The following is a 23036-nucleotide window of genomic DNA, read 5'->3' as shown; positions in this document are numbered from 1 at the left end:
CACCCCACTGGATTGCAACAATCAGTTCATTCATCTGCTTCCCTAACTCACAAGTCAGCCCCGTAGATGCTTACATGTTCCCTAGGATACTTATTATATCTCTATAGCTTATTTAGAGAGTGGCAGCCACCACAGAGAAGATACTCAAAGTTGTAGACTTTCTCATGATAAAAGAAAGCCTTAATGAGCTTCGCTTTCTAAGAGGAACAGCTGGTTAGCTGCGTGATCTATCAAAGGTGGGTCAACACTCCAATCCCCACTAGTCTGGCTCAATAATAAGGATGTATTACAAGCAAAGAAGACTCAAGGCCTTGGGAGTTGTACTCATGATCATGCTCAAAGAGCACATCAATCACCTCCCAAGGAGATGCCATGTAAATTCCAAATCATGCCAGCAAGTTCTCTTGTCCCCTGAAGCACAAACGGAAATGAACTTCTATTACCTGTTGAGAAAGGCACAAAGTAGTCACTCTTCTTAAAGTTACCACTCTCATCCAGGAAGTGGTCAGGATCAAATATCTCTGGATTGGGGAATTCCCTGCTATCATGCAGTACTGAAGTTAGTGATGTCATTACAGTTGTGCCCTGGAAAAAACAGACATAGATAACCAAGCCATAAAAATGTCAAAGAATGGCAAGAAACAGTAGAAGTCACCTACTTCAGTCCCTGGTGTATACGTTAGAGGACCCACATGTAGAAGCAGCAGTGATGACCCGTAGATCACACAGTACCATCATTTTCTCCAAGAATATTTTGTGTTTTCTTTTTCATTTCTTCAGCAACACATTAGTTATTCAGTAGCATGTTACTGAACTCCATGGTGCTGTACATTTTTTAAATTGTATTCCTGTTGTTGATTTTGTTTTATGGCTTCTCAATTAAGGGAATGTATAGTGACTAGGTAACAGAGACCATCATACCCAGATGTGAGGATACAATGCAGTATGCATCTCTACTTCCAGATCAAAGATAGAACTGCTGTACATATCTTGATAATAGGTTGCTGGACTGTCTGCCATTGTCTATTGGCAATGTCAAGATACACTTAAATAGCAAAATGATGGACTTATGACTGCTTATGAACGACCATACTATTGTAATAACATGGGGGAAATAAGCTGAGGGGAGGGAATTTGGGGAGGGAGTAAAAGAAATCCAAGAGCCTATGAAATTGTATCATAAAATTAAAAACAAGATAGAATGGGGGGAAGTCAGAAGCGATTTTCTCCAGAAAAGCAGAAAAAGTAGTTTGAGTCTAGAAGCAATGATTTTTCTAAGTGTCTTCCAACAGTACTGAGTCCTGGAAACTTGTGCACCAGGGTCTGCAATCCCAATATTTTGATCATTTTTTCATCACTTGCTGTTCTCTTCATCAACTCAGTTTCCACACAACCTATATGTGGATTTCATCTTAAGTGGAAGCCTGTGTTGGCTTTAGAAACATCAGGAGTACTGGAAAATTCCTCATAGGACTTACTAAATGACTTTTGAAATTGTGCCGATAGAATACAGTAAGATTTATGGAATACCACTGAAATGTAATATATTTCTTTTACTTTAAAAATGTGGACAAACTCTTCACTATAGATAGATTCTAATCTATTAAAAAAAATATTCACCACTTTGCAATATTTAGGTAAGATCATCTATTCAGGCAAGGATCATAGTTCAGTATTAAAATTGTTACATGAATTATGACACAGTGTTCACAAACTCTGGCAGTACTATGTTATAATTTTTCTTTTGGGATGCCTGGTGCGATAGTGTAGTGGTAAAAGTCCTTGCCTTGAATGCACCGGGATCCCATATAGGCACCGGTTCTAATCCCGGCAGTTCCACTTCCCATCCAGCTCCCTGCTTATAGCCTGGGAAAGCAGTCGAGGATGGACCAAAGCCTTGGGACCCTGCACCGGCGTGGGAGACCTGGAAAGAAGTTCCTGGCTCCTGGCTTCGGACTGACGCAGCATCGGCCATTGCGGCCACTTGGGGAGTGAATCATCGGACAGATGATCTTCCTCTCTGTCTCTCCTCCTCTCTGTACATCTGCCTTTCCAATAAAATGAATAAATCTTTAAAAATAATAAAAAATAATTTTTCTTTTTTTAATTTTCTATAAAAAACAGAATCTCAACAATGGAGAATTCTTTTTGAGGTTTATTTATTTTCATTGGAAAAGCAGATCAAATTTACAGAGAGAAGGACAGAAAGAAAGATCTTCCATCCACGAGGTAATTCCCCAAAGGGCCACAGTAGCCAGATCTGAGCCAATCTGATCCAAACACAGGAGCCAGAATCCTCCTCCAGGTCTCCCACATTAAGTACAGGGTCCCAAGGATCCTCCACTGTCTTTCCAGACTATAAGCAGGCAGCTGCATGCAAAGTGAGACAGCCAGGACACAAACCGGAACCCATGTGGGATCCCAGTGCTCACAAGCCGAGGATTAGTCATTAGAGCCATCACACCAGGCCCAGCAATGGAGAGTTCTGACAGACCTCCAAGTGACAATTTAACATCAGCAGTAAAGGAATGAACTGACTTCACCTGCATTTAGCTACAATGTGATGCAACGGAGCACACATGACATCATATGAATAATATTCTAGCCAAAAATATATACCTGAAATAAAACTTCCAAGAAAACATTTACACATAAAACAGATGGAGGACTACTTTCCATCGCATGGCCCAGAATCTCCAAAGCTTCCACTGTGGTGTAGTAGTATCCCATGTGAGCGCTGGTTCATATGAAAATAAAATATCAGAAAAAAATGGATCTAAGAGTATGGATTTATTTGGCACAAAAACAAGCATCGGGCCTGGCGGCGTGGCTTAGTGGCTAAAGTCCTCGCCTTGAAAGCCCCAGGATCCCATATGGGCGGCGGTTCTAATCCCGGCAGCTCCACTTCCCATCCAGCTCCCCGCTTGTGGCCTGGAAAAGCAGTCGAGGACGGCCCAAAACTTTGGGACCCTGCACCTGCGTGGGAGACCCGGAAGAGGTTCCTGGTTCCCAGCTTCAGATTGGCACAGCACTGGCCGTTGAAGCTCACTTGGGGGAGTGAATCATCAGATGGAAGATCTTCCTCTCTGTCTCTCCTCCTCTCTCTGTATATCTGACTTTGTAATAAAATAAATAAATCTTTTGAAAAAAAAGAAAAAATAAATAAAAAATAAATTTAGAAAAAAACAACAAGCATCATTTTTGAATTGTGGCATAGTCAAAGCAAGCATGCTGCTATCGTCTGAACATGTCTTGGCCCATCAACACGCAGCACTTTAAACCTCAGATTGGCCATAGTAAGAGGGTAGAATCGCAGTCCAATCATGCAGCTTAGCAGATGGGCCCCGTGGGATGCTCTGAAGTCCTGAAGTGTACTCTCAAAGGAATTTCTTATTAAAGGATAGTTCTAAAGGCTTAAATCGGGACCAGTTGCTGTCTCTGCTTCCTGGCTTACCACAAGACTCCTGCTCAACACAGTCCTGCCCTGTTCATAACATGCCCTTTCCTCTGGCCCAATATTCAACTCTGAATGTCCAAAGCTATTAATTAAATAACCCTTTTCTCTTTATGAAGACAGTTGCCTTGGTATTTCATTATTAGCTAATTAATACTCTTACCTTAGGAATGAGGTAGCTTCTGAACTTAATGTCACTGGTCACTGCATGGGGTAAGTTAGTAGGGATGAGGTCAATGAATCGCTGGATCTCGTGTACTACAGCGTCCGTGTAGGGCATGCGGCTCCTGTCCTGCATGCAGGGGCTCCGGTCTCTGCCGATCACACGCTCAATCTCCTCCTGGGCTTTAGCTGGGAAGACACAAATAAGAACTAACAGAAGGCAACAAAAGTGGAACATACTTCACAGCAGTTTAGTGTCACATAATGCATGATAAAGTGGACCCAGCAACACCACAAGGCCTAAAATACACAACTCTTTAAAAAGTTCATGGACAGGGCCCGGTGGCATGGCCTAGCGGCTAAAGTCCTCGCCTTGAACACGCCGGGATCCCATATGGGCACCGGTTCTAATCCCGGTAGCTCCACTTCCCATCCAGCTCCCTGCTTGTGGCCTGGGAAAGCAGTCGAGGATGGCCCAATGCATTGGGACACTGCACCGGCGTGGGAGACCTGAAGAAAGTTCCTGGCTCCTGGCTTTGGATTGGCATAGCACCAGCTGTTGAGCTCACTTGGGGAGTAAATCATCGGATGGAAGATCTTCCTCTCTATCTCTCCTTCTCTCTGTATATCTGACTTTGTAATAACAAATGAATCTTTAAAAGCAAAAAGTTCATGGACAATGAGTGTTATTAAAAAAATCTACACATGGAATTTTCATCTTTGTATCAAAATAAATTTATCTTTTTATTTTTACACAAGCTATCTTAAAATACACTTCCACATCTAGACTTGAAGAAAGAATGACTATATTATGGGCAGATATAACTCTCTCATAAAGTAAGCATTACATCTATACATACCTACATACTAACAAATAGGATAATCAATACAAATTATTAAATCTTCAAAATATAAATATTCAGGACATCTAACCTCAAGAAATTACTGTCTTGCAAAAAGGAAAACAGAAAATTAAGGATATGTGATATTATAAAAAACTGAATTTATTAATAAATCTGTTAGTATATAAGTGTGAGTTTGAGTGCTGTGTATGTAAAGTATTTGCTATCAACTTGCAATAATATGCTCTCATCTTCACATACCCCAAAGACATACTGTTGGTGGGAATGTAAATTGTGTAACAATTATGGAAATCATTAGGGAGATTCCCCATACAGATGAAAAAAATGGATTTACCATATAACACAGCCATTCCATTTCTGGGAATTTACTCCAAAGAAATTAAATCACTACAAGCAAGAATTATATTTGTGCTATAACAGATAGTACATTCGACTTCCAGTGACAAAAGACTTGTCCGTACCTCCACATTTAATGTAGTTCCTCAATTCATACTAGCTAAAATACAAAATCAACCCATATGTTCACTGATTGATGACTGAATAAAAATAGAGTGTATATATATATACACACACACACATATATATGCACACACTCCATAGAACACTACTCAGTCATTAAAAAATGAAGTCCTTTTTTTTGCAACTAAATGGATGCAATTGGAAACCCATTACACACAGTGAAATTAATCAGTCTCATAAAGACAAATACATGTTTTCTCTGAAACCTGTCAGTTAATATACAATACAAAAAGTACAAGAATGAAACAGACATTTTGTGATATGATTTTTGGTTTTAGCCCTGTTTACACTCCTGTGGAATTGTGGTCTTCCTACTTTTTACTTGCTGAATATTATGGTTAATGGTGAGTTAAGCCTGTGATTATGGAGTGGAATAAAACTATATCTTTACAAAAATTAATAAAAAAAAAGGGAGAGGAGGAAGGGAACTAGAAGAAAAAATTTGAGAAAGAGGGAAGAATAGCTATCTTCTTATAGTTAAATCTATGTAACACATGAAATACTTTCTCTTTATACTTATAAAAATTTTAAAGTTCTAGAAGCTTCTTCCAAACTTTATGTTCAAATTTCTAGTAATAACCATTTCTATTACTTTATTTTTAGACAATGTCTAAACTATGATGGTAAGAGAAAAAAGAGCTCACATCACATCATCATTGATACCTCACAAAATATGTGAGGCTATGTACCCACAAGTAAACATATAAACACTTCTTCTCACTATATTTTCTACATTTTATTTATAACAACATTTTATTATGTCAATGCTATTGTTTACTTCATGATAGCTGCATCAACTTTGTTGAGACAGATATTTGATACGGAGGTTAAAACACCAGTTGTAACATGAACATCCCATATCAGTGTCTGGGTTTGAGTCCCAACCGCTCCTGCTTCCATTCAGCTTTGTACTAATGTGAACCCTGGGAGGCAACAGGCATGGCTCACCTCTCCGAGTTCCGGTTGTCCACATAGGAGACCTGGATGGAGCTGCAGGCTCCCTGCTTCAGCCTGGCCCAGTCCTAGATGTTGTGGGCCTTTGTGGGCCTTTGTGGAAGTGATCAGTAAATGTAAGACCTCTCATTCACTCTGTGTCTCTGTCTCTGTCTCATTGCCATTCAAAGAAAAATCAATTTTAAAGCATAACAAAATATTTTCCAGACTGGAAATGTTCACAAGCCATTTCATCAAATTTCTGGAATATCTACTATACTTCTAGTTTCTGATTTCCCTGCCACAGCATTACAACACCACATTCTCAGAATCAGGAAAGATCCGTAAGAACACACTGCCATCATCTGGACATGGTCACAGTATCTCTCCTCAAATTTCATGTGCCCTCTGAATGGTTGGGTGAGAGGTAAGGAACCTACAGACAGAACGGCTTAGGCAACGGGGCTTCACTTTCAGGAGGGATTAACGCTGGGCTCACTGGGTGGAGTCCAGCAATTTCCTGAATTTTTCCTTCACTTGCAACTCCTGCACATGGTCTTGGCATCACCAAGGCCTCCTCTGTGAAGCTCCTGCCAGAAACAGGAGACGACATGCTCCTGACCCTTCACAACAATGGAGTGAATAAACTTCATTTCTCTATGAACTCAGCCTCAAAAAAAAAACAGAAAATGGACTAAGACACATGCCTACACTCCAACTTGTCTACTTTTCAAAAAGTCAACATATCATCCTATTCATGCTGCGTCCTTCCTTGGAGAGCTGCCATGCCTTTGCGTTAGTGCTCACACAGGCCTCTTTATTGGGCATATTTGCTTCACTTTTTATCCCTTCATTGCTTTTGCATCCATTACAACTGATGGCACAGATTTTTCAGCAAAGCTTCTATAAGGGAAACAAAGCGGAGGGCACCTGCCAACGTCCTGCCAACGTCCTGCCAACGTCTTCCGAACCTCATCCTGCTCACTAATGAGGAGCATACCTGTGACCTCTGGGTGCTTCAGCAGGAGCAGGAGTCCATATTTCAGGGTGCTGCTCGTTGTCTCTGTCCCGGCTCCAAACAAGTCAGTGACCGTGGCCAGCAAGCTTTCAATAGTGAATTCAGACTGTTGATTACGCCTTTCCTAGGAATTATGTGAGCATTTAGTTATTTTATTTTCCAGTACATTCAGATAGAATCCAAAGTAACTCAGCTATTCCAAAAACAAACAAACATAGAAACTGGACAGTGTAATATGAAACTTCAATTGCATGAAACAGCAGATTGTGAATCTCATCGACCCAATCTTTATTTCCTATCACTCCCTCTAATTTTTTCTTTTTTTCTTTTTTTTCTTTTTTGCCTCAAAACTCCATTCCCTAGTCACTGCTGTAGGTACGATGATCATGCAGCAGATTTGTGCCACCAACACATAAAAAGGATGCTTCCGGCCACTTTCTCTTTGTTCTTATTCAAGGTCCAGATAACACCTTGGAACGTAAGTATTTGAGCACAAGTACGAATGTTTATGTACAAATAGTAGTCAGAATCATAGACCAACGGTCCACAATGGCTCAGGGATCCAGCAACAATCCTGGACTAACCTGAGACTTCTGGCATATGAAATAAATAAGGACAATAATTCATCAGGTCATTGTTACCTGGTTTTCTGTTTCACTGCACACACAATCTTAGCTGATAGAAATTAGGGCAAGATCTTTAAAAATGTCGTAAGTCAGAATTAGGACTTTGGAATTCTCAGACTATGACTTCTACAATATGGCAGAACAGAGGCCTCCTACTCCTCCCTCCTGTTGAATGCACCACACATTTTTTCCTGGGCAAAATCATTCCAAGAGAAAGAAACAAATTGGGAGACTCCTATGCCCTGAACAAAAGAATATACAGTCACATCAAAAGCCTTTAAAAATATCCTGCCACAAAACACAGGCAAAAACAATGACATTTTACCTGTTCCATTCTGATCAGGAAGCAATCAATGAAGTCCCGGGGATTGTTAACGTCCAGAGATTCTTGATGCTCTTTGACTTTCTCCAAAACATAATTTTTTACATAAGAAAAATTTGCAAGTACTTGGTTGTGACTCCCTGGGAGAAAATCCATGAGTATAGGAAAAGTATTGCAAATCTTAAAAAAAAAATACAAAAATTTAATTAAAAACACATACCGAGGACATGTACAGAATGTATTAAAACTGAGATGAAAAAAGCCACCATCTCTACCTTAATGAGCAATGTTTGATGGTTCATATAAAGTAAACCTGTGTTGAGTTCACGTTCAAAGATGACAATAGTTTCCTGAATTCACACATTACGTTTATGCATCTTTATGTAAAAACACATACTGGCAAGAGTTTTGCTCTCATTGACATCCACAGCTGAGGACAGAGGAAAGAGGGATGTGCCACCTGAGCCCAGGCACAGGCCACTCCCTGCTGTTCGCGCTCTGAGCAAGCAGCCACGGGAACAGAAGGACGACAGTGTGAACACGGGAGGACTGCAAAGCCGCCACAGAATCTAGATGAGCGTTATGAGTAAGAGCCCGTGTGCCAACGTGGTGGTTACTTCTATCACACGATGCAGCTCAACACAGAGCAAGGTTGTAATGCTGATCTATGCTTCCCAATCCCAGCTAGCATCCCAGGAGGTGCATCTAACATAACCTACTCAGGGCTTCTTCACAGCATCTGTGCTCCCAAACATTCTCACTCTTTGACATCCCAACCCAGGGCATTTCTGCCAAGTAATGTCACCAAGGTATGTCTAAATGTTGCTTGGTGAACCAGCATGTGGAGCAGCAGAAGCTTTTCATCAAAGCCCTGGAGATGTCATCGGGGGCCATGTGCATGCTTTTAAGCAATCGCTCAAAGAGTGATGGAGAGGTCAAGCACAGTGGCCTAGCAGCTGAAGTCCTCACCTTGCATGAACCAGGATCCCATAGGGGCACCTGTTCTAACCCTGGCAGCCCCACTTCCCATCCAGCTCGCTGCTTGTGGCCTGGGAAAGCAGTTGAGGATGGACCAAAACCTTGGGACCCGGTACCTGTGTGGAAGACCCAGGAGAAGTTCCTGACCCCTGGCTTTGGATCAGTGCAGCTCCGGCCATTGCGACCACTTGGGGAGTGAGTCATCGGATGGGGGATCTTCCTCTCTGTCTCTCATCCTCTCTGTGTATCTGCCTTTCCAACAGAAATAAATTAATCTTAAAAAAAAAAAAAAAAGACTTGTGGAGGAGAAAACTGCCAGTCAAGGGGCTGGAATTCCTTCTCTACCTTTTGGTATCTGTATTGTTGTCTATAAAACAAAGAGTGTAGCTCTCTTTTCCAGGTGATTCCTCCCTGTTGTAACAATGTGGATAGGTCTGTGCTGTTTATGTATGCACGTCACAGTATGACACAGGCAAAAAATGGCACAGTAGATGGCTCCAAAGTCCCCTACCTGCAAAAACCTTATTTTGAGGAACCAAGAAAGAACTGTCATAACAAACTTTGTCAGAATTCAAAACAACAAGGATTGGCAGCAAGAAGGGAAAGGGAAGATGAATGAAAGGAAAGGCAACTTGAAAGTTCTGCAGTGTTTCCCTCCCCTTCACCGCTCCCTGCTTTCCTTGGCAGTGCCCTTGGCAAGCGCAGCCTGTTCCCAGGCTGGGACCCTGGCTTCTGGCTGCAGACAAAATGATTGTTTCTCTGTTCTAACCTGCCCGAGAACTACTTGAAGGATTGATGGAAGGCATTCACCTTAGCTTCATCTAATGCAGAGCTCAGAGTGAAAAAGAAGTAGTCATTTTATCAAAACCTTTTAAGGCAAATGGACAACCATTTGAAAAGGATTACACCAGAATTAACACAATAGAGCACGAAATAAGGACTTTTTTTCCTTAGTCAATATATCTTTTTTTCTTCTAATTCTTTATTTTTCATGATGCAGTTCCTTAGGCTCAGAGATTCCCCCTTTAAATAGGGCTTTAAAAGGTGTTCATCCAGAAACCTTCAAACTTTTGGAAGAAAATGTCGGAAACACACTGCAACACTTAGGGGTAGGCCCTCACTTCCTAAAAAAGACTCCAAAAGCAGTAGAAATCGAGACCAAAATAAACAATTGGGACCTCATCAAACTAAGAAGCTTCTGTACAGCTAGAGAAACAATCAACAAAGTAAAAAGGCAACCCACAGAATGGGAGAAGATCTTTGCACACTACATAGGTGATAGAGGGCTAATCTCCAGAATATACAAAGAGCTACAAAACAACCAAAATGTCAAAACAAACAAGCCACTTAAGAAATGGGCACGGGAAATGGGCAAACACTTCACAAAGGAACAAACCCAAATGGCAAATAAACATATGAAAAAATGCTAAAGCTCCCTGGCAATAAGGGAAATCCAAATTAAAACATCAATGAGGTACCACCTAACGCCAGTAAGACTGGCCCACATGAATAAAAGCACCAACAACACTTGTTGGCGAGGTTGCGGGGAAAAGGGAACCCTACTTCACTGCTGGTGGGGCTGCAGGCTGGTACAGCCTCTATGGAAATCAGTATGGAGAATATTCAAACAACTCAAATTCAACATACCGTATGATCCACCAATAGCACTCCTAGGAATATATCCAGAACAATTGTCTTATGAGAAACCAACATGCACTCCTATGCTCATAGCACAATCAGTAATTGCAAAAACATGGAAGCAACCAAAATGCCCATCAGCAGAGGATTGGATAAGAAAGCTATGGTTCATCTACTCCATGGAATACTACTCAGCTATTAAAAAAAACAAAATGCAGTTCTTTGTGGCCAAATGGGCCAAACTGGAAACCATAATGCTAAGGGAAATGAGCCAATCACAAAAGGTTAAATACCACATGTTTGCCTTAATTTAAGATGATATGATGTTATGTACAACATGTTATGTTATGAATGTTATATGTTGTGTATAAACTAAAATTGAAATGTAAGTGAGGTGGTCACAGAAGGTGGCTGGGAACTCGCATTTACTTTTAACATATTGGTTACTCATTACTATGTCAATTAATTCCATAATGATGTAAATTTTTGCTGATGGTATGTTAGAGCTTTCAATTGACTGGGATGATACTCTGCTGGCTCTGTCTTCAGACCAGAGAGGGTATACCTAAGAAGCCGTTGAACTTGACTGGACAATAAGATGCTGGACTCTATGTTTGGTGTATGCTTGCAATGGGGGAATCTCAACTGAACTTGAGCTGTGGTTATGCAACAAGGTGGAGGAATCCACCATGGTGGGAGGGTTTGGGGAGGGGTGGGGAGAACCCAAGTACCTATGTAACTGTGTCACATAATCCAATGTAATTAATGAATTAAAAATAATAAATAATAAAAAAAAAAAGAAAAAAAGAAGAAGAAACATAAAAAAAAAGTGTTCGTGCGGTGTCTCCCCCCTCTGCTTTGAGAGGCACCCCACTCCTGGTCCTCTCAGGAGGTGCTTCCCGTTTCTTCTCCCTTCCCTGCTCACCTGGTTCCTTTGCAAATAAACTTTTCTGTCTGCAACCGGTTCCCAGCTTTTCATTTCTATAAAAAGTCGAGGGAAAAAATCCACCAGGCTTTTCTGATAACATATTTCCCCTGGCGCCCAACGTGAGGTGTGAAAAAGAGATTTAGACCGGAGCCACGTCGCCCGACTGAACCGAGAGACGACTTCACAAGATGGGATCTCAGCAGAATTCGCAAGTGGACTCCCGGATACCTCTCATTGTATCCTTAAAAACTGGGACTTATTTGACCCCTGGATCCTGATTAAGGCTAGCAAAACCAGGATATGCTTGACCAGGCAGGAATCCCAGGTCTAGCACGATGCAGGGAACAGGAACTTCTCAATCTTGGGACATGCTACTTGCGACGTATATGTCCACAGACCAGGACCAGGCTATATCTGAACAGGCAGGTGCAGAAAACAGGAACTGATCAATCCCGGCACATGCCACTCCTGACAGATCTGTCCCAGGAGGCTTGGAAGGCTGAGCGACTGTGGGTCTAACCTCACCCTCACCTTCCTCCCTTCCCTGTGGCCCTCAGGACACACCTGAACACCACAGACTGGTGACAAGCTTGAAAGATATTTCAAACATTCAAGAGATATGAACTCAAGGACACTTCTGTTTTTATCCTCTCATTTCAAATGGGAAACTAGCCATCCATCACAAACACCACGTTGGGACTTATCCTCAAGCCTTGGGGATATTTTGACCCCCAGCATCTAAAAAGAAAGTGCCTGCTTCTTTTTCTGCACTACTGCTCGGCCTGCTTATGAACAGATAAAGCTAAAGTTAAACAGTAAGCTACAGGATCCAGCTAAAAGTATCGCTGATTCAGGTTACTAGGAGCAAGGTGTCAATAATCGGTAACTTTAAAACACATAAGAGATTTTAAAAGAAAAAAAAAAGCTATGACTCCCTAAACATTAGGAAAAAAGCTTGAGAGACGAGATGAACATCCCCATTGGAGCAGAGGTGACCTCTGCAAAGAATCCCAGCAGGGGCCCACAGGGTGAACGACATCACATCACTTATTGTTTTGGAGGAATGAAAAAAGGCAAGCGTGAAGCCTCTGAGACCATCCAGACCTGCTGAGGTCTTGGCCACACCTTCAGGTGGGCAGCGCAAGTATTGCCTAACCTAGCTGGTGAAGAGACCACCAATGGGGAACATCTTACCTGTAGGTTCCCGTCCAATAAGGAGGGGTAAGAGAAGGCTTAAAAGCCCAAGACCCTTCCTCAAACCTTTGATGTCTCGCCCTCTCTCCTGTCCAGAGGCACCCCACCTCCCGGCTTCCTCTTGGAAGGTGATTTCCCCTTCCCACCTCTTTTCCTGCTCACATGCTCCCTTTGCAGATAAACTTTTCTGTCTGGAAAAAAAAGTGCACATGAAGATGGGCATTTGGTGTTGCAATTAGAACACGAGTTCAGACATCAGCTTGACTCAGCTTTGTTCCCTATTCCAGCTCCTTGCTAATGCTCACCATGGGGAGTCGCAGGGGACGCCCCAAGTTCCTGGGCCCTGCCTGGACTGAGTTCCAGGTTATTGGCTTCCACCTGTCCCAGCCTCAATCATCACAATTGTTGAAGAATGAACCGGTAAATGGGAATTGTTTCTCTCTCTTCCTTCTCCTTTCCTCCTCCTTCTCTCTCTCTCTCCCTCCCACTCTGACCTTCTAATAAACTAGTTAAATCATTCTAATGTGTTTGTGCACACAGAAGAACTCAGAAAGCTATGAGCATACTCTGGTCTGGACACAGGCTAAGAGGGGACCTGGGAAGACTGGACTGTCACTCCAGCTGACCCCTCAGAGCTGCTGAAGCACCAGCCACTGCAGCACAGGGCCAGTCTGCAAGAACCTCCTTCTCCCTTCCTCCTTCCCTTCCATTTTCCTTTTTTTTTTTTTTTTTAAGATTTATTTTATTTTTATCGGAAAGGCAGATACAGAGAGGAACAGAGAAGAGAGGAAGACCTTCCATCCATTGATTTGCTCCCCAAACGGCCACTAAGGCCAGAGCTGCTCCGATCCAAAGCCAGGAGCCAGGAGCTTCCTCCAGGTCTCCCACCCGGATACAGGGTCCCAAGGCTTTGGGCCGTCCTCGACTGCTTTCCCAGGCCACAAGCAGGGAGCTGGATGGGAAGCTAAGCTACCGGGATTAGAACCAGTGCTCATATGGGATCCCGGTGCCTTCAAGGCGAGGACTTTAGCTACTAGGCTAACACGCCAGACCCTCCATTTTCTTTTTTTAAGTGTCATTCCTTTCTTCTTCCCACCTTTTTTTTCTATTTATCAATCTCACCTGTATCTTCCTACCTCTTTCTTTCTGACACCTCACATTCCATAAAATCTTTGTCCTGACTAGCTGAGATTTGAGAGAAAAAGATTTAATCTTTGAGCCTGGCGCAGCATCCTAGTGGCTAAAGCCTTTGCCTTGCATGCACCAGGATCCTATGTCCCAGCTGCTCCACTTCCATTCTAGTTCCCTGCTTATGGCTAGGGAAAACAGTTGAGGACAGCCCAAAGTCTTGGGACCCTGCACCTGTGTGGGAGACCCAGAAGAAGTTTCTGGTTCCTGGTTTTGGACTGTTTCAGGGACCGGCACCATCTTTCCACCAGCTAATCCTCTGCCTGCAAGTGCCAGCATTCCATATTGGCACTATTTCCTGTCTGGATGCTCCACTTCTAATCCAATTCCATGTTTGTGGCATGGGAAAATGGTGGAAAATAGCCTAACATCTTGGGACCCTGTACCCATGTGGGAAACCCAGAAGAGGCTCCTGGCTTCAGATCAGCTTAGCTCTGGCCATTGAAACCATTTGAGGAGTGAATCTGTGAATGGAAGATCTTTCTCTGTCTCTCCTTCTCTCTGTAAATCTGCCTTTCCAATAAAAATAAATAATTTTATTTAGCTAAACAAACAGCTGTAATCTATGGAAAGCAAGGAGAGGAAATATATCCACAGCAGAAAACAACCACAAAGCCCCAAAAGAACAGCACAGAGCCTGACTTCCAGGATTATCACCTGGTTGGTATTCAAACCGCCAGCTTTCAAAGCACACGCCATGGAGAACAACTCACACTCCATATAGAATCCTCAACATCTTTGAAAGAGCATCAAGGAGTTTTCTTGGTAAAGAAGTGTTTAACCTCACCTGGATCCATGGGCTACTCATAAGCTTGAGGTTTTCATTGAACATTTCCAACAAATTAAGAAAATTTTTATCTGCATAATCAAAACGGTTCTGGAAAATCACGGAGCAGATCATGTTGCAGGGAGCAGCACCCAGGATAAATGTGGGATTACAGGGCATGCCTGAAGAACGAGAAACAATTTAAAAATACGATTAACACATAACATAGAACTACCGATAATAAATAAAGATCATTTTAGAACCTCTGGGTTATTGTCTACCTAGAAATGCCCTGATCATAAAATTCCTCAGCATTTTTAAAATCCGTGTGTCATTTTTCCTCAGACCTGAGATTGGCTGTTTCATCCTAGCCGATCTAGTAACAGTGGTCTTCCAGTTACTCGACTGCCATCATGGCCTCAGTTGACATGATTCTGACCCAAAGTGTCTTCTTTTTGCAGAGCAAATGAAATACTAATTCAAGTTAATGCAAAGATGACAACCATTTGTCAGCTGAAAATAATACAGATCATCCATCCTTGACAGAGCAGGAAAATTGGGACCTGGGAAGTTCTCTCTCACAGAGAAGGCTGGAAGGAACTGTGTGGTTAACCAGCAGAGGGAAGGACTAAAAGTAAAAAGAGAACAGGAAAATGCAAGTACCTGATGGAACAAATGTTAAAAAAAAAGGAAAAGAAAAGAAAAAAGGCTCGTCCAGGTTCTATGAAAGGTAAAACTAACCCAAACACAAATCAGAAGATTGATGGGTCCTCCTAAAAACAAAATAAGAAGCCTTCATTCCAAACTCAAATCACAAGAGAAAGAAAACGTTCAATCGATAAATAAAGACCTTTAGTTTGTCCATTTCAATATTAAAGAGGTGGAGGGGAATATTGGCTGAATTAGGAAAGAGCACATATTCTCATCAAGCAGAACCCACGCTTATTGGACAAAGCCTGCCCTCCTGTGGGATTACGGATTAACGCCCTATTCAGCCATCAAAAACTGAGAGAGGGTATTTTGTAATTTTTATTAGTAGAAACAAAGCAAATGTCATAAGTATAATTCCAAGAATATAACCATATCTTCATTCCCCTCTCAATCTTCCTCCTTTATTTTTTTTAATTTTACAAAAATATAATTCCAACTCACTTTATCATCACAGCTTAATATGCCACTAACCATAATATTCAATAAATAAAAAGTAGAAAGACCATAGTTCATAGGCAAGGGCAAAAAACAGCAATCAAATTGCCAGATGTCTGCTTTATTACACTCAACATCATTTATGTCAAATCCTCATTTTTCCGGGGGAAGGGAAGGAAGGATGGGGAATTTTAAATGAAATTGTTGTAATCGGATCACTAATAAAACATATACGTTCCGGACATAGGGTGGTAGTCTAGTGACTGAAGTCCTTGCCTTGCATGCACCATGATCCCATATGGGTACCTATTCATATCCCGGATGCTCCACTTCCCATCCAGCTCATTGCTTTTGGCCTGGGAAAGCAGTAGAGGATGATGGCCCAAAGCCTTGGGACCCTGCACCCGCACAGGAGACCTGGAAGAAGCTCCTGGCTCCTGGCTTCAGACTGGTGCAACTGCAGCCATTGGGGCCACTTGGGGAGTGAACCAGTAGATGCAAGATCTTTCTCTGTCTCTGCTTCTTTCTGTAAATCTGCCTTTCCAATAAAAAAAAAATTATATGTTCAAAACCCCCAAATTGATATCATGAGTAACTTAAAGTGTTGTGAAAAAACAGTAGAGAATTAAATCATTGAAGGACCCATTGCAAGATACTTGCTATCTACACTGCCAGCTTTGCCTTCAGACCAGAGATGGTCTCCCCAAGAAACTGTTGCATGTATCTGGACAATAAGATGCTGGACTCTACTCATGGTACATGCTTGCAATGAAGGAATCATGACTGGATTTGAACTGTAATACTACAACAAGGTGGAGGAACCCACCATGGGGGAAGGGTTTGGGGAGGGGTGGGGGGAATCCCAGAGCCTATGAAACTGTGTCACAACATGAAATTTTTTTAAAAAAAGATACTTGCTATCTCTAGAGATGAGCTAGGGTGATCTAGAACACCTAGCTAGCTGAGATCACCCAGTCCTAGCTGGGGAGTCCCTCCCCAGCCTATAGGCATCCAAGAAGTCAAAGAATCACGATAGATAGAAAACGTTAAAATGATTAACATAAATAAAGGCAGGAGAATATCCTGGGGAAGATAAGGCAAGAATTTTTAATAATAGAATTTAGTTAAAATAACTTTATTAATGGTTATTTGCATATATGGAGAATTTTACTGCAATAATTTCTTAAATGTACTTAAATATATAGCTCCAGCTTATTGCTTTAAAATAATTACTGTAGATGGACATTTGCTCTACTAACGAAGCAGCCCACATCCCATCCCAGGGTACCTGGGTTTGAATCTGGCTGCACCCCTCATTCCAGCTTCCTGCTAAAGGACACCCTAGCAAATGCTGGATGAAGGTTCAAGGGTTTAGGTCTCTGCCGTCCACACGGAAGGCCTGGAATGAGTACCAAGCTCCAAGCTGTGGCCTAGCACAGCACCAGGAATGGTAAGTGAACAAGAGAACTGATTTGTTGTCTTTCTCCCTTTCTCCTTTGAAACAAATAGACAAATAGCTATTAGTTAACAGGGAAATCATAGTTGATAAGAGTGCATTAAACATGTCCAGCTGTTTGAAACCACAGATAAGCATCACTATGGGCAGAAATGGTAAGCCCTGGCCTTCCAAGTAGCCCCCAGACGCGGCAGGGAGGCTCACCATCCAAGCCTAGACCATGTGCGCATGCTCCATGAGGGTGCTGGCAGTCATTCCCACTTCATCCACGTGGACTGACACTCAATCTCAGAAAGGTCTGGACAACGCTGGAAAGTATGTGGGAGCATTACAGAGGTCAAAGCAGTGTGGCAGAGTAAATGTGGCAAAGCAGAGGTGCAGAGTGAAGAGTCACCCACCGTTGGTTTTCCTCAGCTCCTCCACAAGGCAGAGGGCCTCCTCCTGAACTCGCTCCTCTATGCTCCTCTTCCCCATCCCCAAATTCCGCAGGGTCATGAGAGAGAAGCGCCGCATCTCCTTCCATGTCTTTCCATTGCTGAAAATAAGTCCTACAAGAAGGGGAAACAGAAATTAGGAGGGATATTCCAGGCAAGGATAAAGGAAACAGACGGCAGACAATGGATAGCCTGTAGCATCTGTTTGAAAAGCTATACAAATCTCTGTTTTCCATACTCTCCATCCCATTGCCCAACACACAGACACACACACGCTCTGTCACTTACCAAGTCCTTTATTAACTTTTTCAGATACTGGCAAACTGCCTCTTGCAGAAAATACTTCTCCAAGGTCAACCAGGGCTTCCTTCACTGCTTCATATCCATGCAAGACCACAATGGGCTTCATGCCAAAGTACAGAGTGAACACGGGGCCATAGACTTTAGAGAGCTGGGAAATGGAAAGAAGAGTCAAACTGTAGCGAAAGAAGCCAGTGTTTTGCCAGTATAATCTGTGTGATTGAGATTGGCATTATCATGTTGCTGATGTTTTTGTCCTGTCAGACATATCTCCAACTATACCTAGATGTGTGGTATAACTATAATAGTGATTGTTCCAGTGGCCACATAGAGACTCCCTCCCATTGCCAGGCAACAGACTTGGTGATTAGTATAGATCACTACACCAATAATCACATCACACCTGGGGCTAGATTTACTTACTCAGATTTACTTTCACAGATAAAAAGAAACTACACCGAAAAGAAAAAAAGAAACGAAACGAAACTAAGCCTTAAAGAATTCCCAATTTATCTCCAGTATCCTATGAATGAAAAGTAGAGAACTTAAATATTAATTTCTGCTGCTTGAGCAACTTATAATGGGCCAATGCTCTAACGCTGTCAAATGCTGTTTCAGGGTCACCTGCAAAGCTATTCCCATGGGTATCTCAGCAGCCTGTGATAAATAAAGGTGCATTTTAAAAATTAGCCACAGATCATTCTAATGCCAACTCAATTTGAGATCTGCTGGTATTACAAACACTGAGAGAATAAACACCACACAGGCAGTGTCAGGACATGTGGCATGTCATACAAAAACCATGGCTATACGGCCACAAGCCAAGGCAGCAGCTCTGGGTAGACCCAAAATTTCCCTTTACCACCCAACGGACCCTGAGTAGATCACTTTTTCTCATCCAATAGTGTTTATTGCGTCACCATAAATATTTCCTTAACATCAAGCATAACTTGTTTCTTCATAATTCAATTATCTTGGCTCATCTGAGTGAAATTATGAGGCACACACACTAGGTAACTTCATGAATAAAATCTCTAATTAGGGCCCAATGCAATAGCCTTGCGGCTAAAGTCCTTTCCTTGAACACACCAGGATCCCATATGAGTGCCAGTTCTAATCCTAGCCACTCCACTTCCCATCCAGCTCCCTGCCTTTGGCCTGGGAAAGCAGTGGAAGATGGCCCAAAGTCTTGGGACCCTGCACCCGCGAGGGAGACCTGGAAGAGGCTCCTGGCTTCAGATTGGCTCAACTCCAGCCATTGCAGTCGCTTGGGGAGTGAACCATTAGATGGAAGATCTTCCTCTCTGTTTCTCCTCCTCTCTGTATATCTGCCTTTCCAATAAAAATAAATAAAATCTTATTTAAAATCTAATTAAACAGCACTCCATTAGAAGTTACCATTCTACAAAATACCATAGAATATAAGTGCTGGGATCCCACACGAGCATTGGTCCATATCTCAACTGTTCCGCTTCCCATCCAGCTCCATGCTTTGGTCTGGAAAAGCAGTGGAGGATGGCCCAAAGCCTTGGAACCCTACACCCACATGATCCTGGCTCCTGGCTTCAGATTGGTGCAAATTCAGTTATTGAGGCCACTTGGTGAGTGAACCAGTGAATGGAAGATCTTTCTGTCTGACTCTCCTCCTCTCTGTAAATCTGCCTTTCCAATAAAATAAATGAATCTTTTTTTAACATGACTGAAACAACGAATGGCAGCAGCATTTTGTGATCTTGATTCCCCCTTCCAATTTAAATATTTCTCTAGTGGCAAGATGCATTCCTGAATGCCAGGGTTTCTGAGAATCACGTACCAAAAATAATAATCCCCAGGAAGCTCGTTGCATTAAATAAAATACTCTCAAAATTTGTCCCCAGTCATATTTTATTTAAAACTAGGAGTTAGTTATTTACCTTTGCACGCCACAGGAGGAGCATAATGCATACTTACATTGGTTAAGGATTTGCTGATGTCCTTAATATCCAGTTGCAGGATATTTCCAATAATCGGGAGTGGAGTGGGGCCGGGAGGGAGCCCCCTTCTTCTAGAGCTCTGTCTCCAGAGCAAAAGCAGAAGCAAACAGGAGAGACCAAGCACCAGGGCCACGGCGGGATCCATTGATGCCTTCCCTTCTTCCTGCGAGAACCGTGAACAGGCAGAGGCTCTTCTAACACTACCACCCGCATGGCTGTGGACAGGGAAGTGACTAAGCAGCTAGATGCACATTGCTGTTTTTTTCTGAGTAGACTTTGGCCCACTGAAAAAGATGAAAGGAGGGTGTTCTTTGCTGTTGCTCGGCTTTCTGTTGTCCCACCCTAGCATTACTGGACTAATCAGTTTTCGGGTGGAACCCAGGCACTCTTGAGTCACTTTTTAAACAAGCCCAGGACAGAGAACTAATGAGGTAAATTACTTGATTGGTGGCAGGGGTTTGTACAATTTCAGGATTCTTAGCTTAACAATCAGTTGGAAATTTGTGATTCTGAGGCAATCTGTTCATTCTATCCCTTGTTACTAAAAACAATGTTTACACAGTAAGTCTTTGGCAAATACTTTGCTGCTTTCTCTGAAAACGAAAGCCTCTCAAAACCACAGCTGCCTAAACATGAAATCACTGACGTCAGTCATATGTGTTGAACATTTGAACCTTTTCTTACTAACCCTCTGATTAACATTTGAAAACAGGGATTATTGCTTCTTATTCTTGGAGAAGGAACGACCTGAAGGTTCCCACGGCTCACGCGGGCCAGAACACGACTCTTCTGACGTCCACTGTAGTCGTATGCCATGATTCACATCACAGCCACCCTTAAAGTAATTTTAGCAAAATGAAACTAAGCCTCAAAAACATGAGCTGTTCTGAATGTACCCCACACGGGCTGCTCACAAAATAATGCGACTTGACATTCTCATTTGCAGAAACAAAGTGACAGATTCTGCTCTCTCCACTGCTACAGAAGCAACAGTTATTCCCTTAACGGAGCATCTAAACCGCCCTGTTCTCAGCCTTTCCCAGGAAGACACGACCCTTTCTCCCTTTCTCAAGCAAGCAAAGGCTCTCGTCCCAGAGGGAAGCAATTCCAGACCTCTTAAACTGTCTTTTCTATTGTCTTCTCTGCTCCAAGCAGGTGCAGCGTTGTCTCACCTGATTTCCTTAGCGCTGCTCCGATTGAAGTCTCTGTAAGGGCACCAACATGGAACAGTCCTCCTCCACCATCTTGCTCCGCCTTCTCGCTGAGGCAAGGCCAGTCTCAGAAAGGAATGCAAAAGGCTGGGGGAAATGGGCTGTTCCCATCTCCCCATCACTTCCAGACACAGCTGTTGCTGTTGTTTCCTTAGCCTGGCATTGTCGGCAATAGCAGAATAATACAAACGATGACCAGGAAGCGCGACAATGGACAGACCTGCAGGCATGAGCTTCAGTAGTGAACGGCATCAAGGGTCAAACGGACTCAGGTCACAGGACCACCGTGTGCAGACCTCAAGGGCAGATGCCACTGAGGGCGGCAGGAGGACCTGAACAGCACTGGAGTGAAAGCCTGACAAGACCATCAAGTGCAATGAAGGTATAAAGGCACAGAAAATATCATGGTATTTGTCACGCCTTCTCCAGGCCTCCCATATGCACCCCGGTTCAAGTCCTGGATGTTCATGACCAGGGCAAGAAGGGGAAGATTACCCAAGTGCTTGGCCTCTATGCAGGGAGACCCAGGGAAAACTAGCTCCTGGCTTCGCCCTGGCCATGGAAGCCATTTGTGCCTGAACCAGTGTAGGGAAGATCTCTCTTACTCTCTCTTCTCTTTCTCTATCTCTCTCTGTACTTCTTTTTTCAAATAGATAAAATAAAGCTTTTCTAAAAAATATAACATAGTGTTTGTCCTAAATCATTGAACGTGGTTAATTCTTTTGAATGTGTTTTTGTTGTAAGGTGTCATATATAAATGGATATATATGGATATATATGATGAATATATATGAATGAATGTATACACACATGTACATGTATTTAGGAGAAAAACACAATTAACAGATATGTTTCGATCAAGCTCTTGGTGCAGTGGTTGGTCAGAACACTTGCGCTTGAATCTGGACTTTACTTCTGACTCCACTTTCCTACTAATGTACACCTAGGCAGGTAGCAGACGTTGGCTCAGTGCAGGAGGCCCAGGCTGTGTTTCTGGCTCCAAGCTTTATCCTGCCCCAGCTCCAGCTGCTGCAGCACTCGGGGAGTAATAAAAGTAAGTGGGAGATATGTCTATGTCTCTCCCCATTCCTCTGCATTTCAGATACATTTTTTAAGACGAAAGTTTCCATATGAAAGTATCTGAAATCCAAGTGTAGTTGTTTTCATACTATGTATTTTTTTCAAAATAGTTACATTTTATTTGAAAGGCAGAAGGCAAGAGACAAACGGACAGAGATCTCCTATCTGCTGGTCCATGCCCCACATGCTCACACACGAAGCTAGACTGAAGCCTGAAGCTGGTAACTTAGTCTAGGTATCCTCGGTGAGTGGCAAGGACCCTAGTACTGGAACTAACATGCTGCCTCTGCAGGGTGTGCATTAGTGGGGTGTACCTCTGCAGGGTGTGCATTAGCGGGGTGTGGTCAGCAGGGTGTGCCTCAGCAGGCAGCTGGACTCAGGAATGTCGATGGAACTTTACCCAGGTGCTGTTACAGGATGCAGGTGTCTCATGCAATGTCTTAGCCATGCACCAAGTACCCATCCCTCCATGCCTTCATGAACTTTTTTAATATCCTTGAACATAGTGAAAGAATGACTGTCAAATTTACATATCCATCACCTGCCAAGAATGTCTTGTCTGCTGTGATAAGAACACCTAACATTTCTTGCTAGTAGTTTTTAAAGCACAGTAATGCAGTACTAACTACAATCCTCCTGTTGTATGTTAACACTCTAGACTTGGTTATCTAACGGCAAATTTGTATTCTTTAAATTTGTACTCTTTAAACTACTTTTCCCTTTGTCTTCCCACTGAAAACTCTAACCACCATCCTATTCCAGTTCTATTTATTTGACTTTTTAAAATTTCACATGGAAGTGAGACTATACTGTATTTTGTTTCTGTGTCTGGTTTATTTCACGTGGT

General features: G+C 42.6%; 1 protein-coding gene across 2 annotated transcripts in view; it reads right to left on the bottom strand.

The window, feature by feature from the left end:
• The window catches only part of LOC101530346 (cytochrome P450 2C18-like), a 60189-nt gene extending 40043 nt beyond the window's left edge, over positions 1–20146 (bottom strand). The window contains exons 1-8 of one of the 2 annotated variants that reach the window (XM_012925467.2): positions 19876–20146; positions 17914–18076; positions 17590–17739; positions 14611–14771; positions 7901–8077; positions 6932–7073; positions 3618–3805; positions 444–585 (exon numbers count right to left, since the gene is read on the bottom strand). In XM_012925467.2, coding sequence (XP_012780921.2) covers positions 444–585; positions 3618–3805; positions 6932–7073; positions 7901–8077; positions 14611–14771; positions 17590–17739; positions 17914–18076; positions 19876–20043 — 1291 coding nt within the window. In that variant the 5' untranslated portion in view covers positions 20044–20146. The remainder of the gene's footprint in view (positions 1–443; positions 586–3617; positions 3806–6931; positions 7074–7900; positions 8078–14610; positions 14772–17589; positions 17740–17913; positions 18077–19875) is intronic. The other variant, XM_058671985.1, reaches the window with a different exon arrangement.
• Positions 20147–23036: the final 2890 nt, after the last annotated feature.

Source organism: Ochotona princeps, chromosome 13, assembly GCF_030435755.1.
Source record: "Ochotona princeps isolate mOchPri1 chromosome 13, mOchPri1.hap1, whole genome shotgun sequence".
Taxonomy (NCBI): Eukaryota; Metazoa; Chordata; class Mammalia; order Lagomorpha; family Ochotonidae; genus Ochotona; species Ochotona princeps.
The sequence above is the reverse complement of the archived record's forward strand: the minus strand, read 5'-3'. Positions and strand labels throughout refer to the sequence as shown.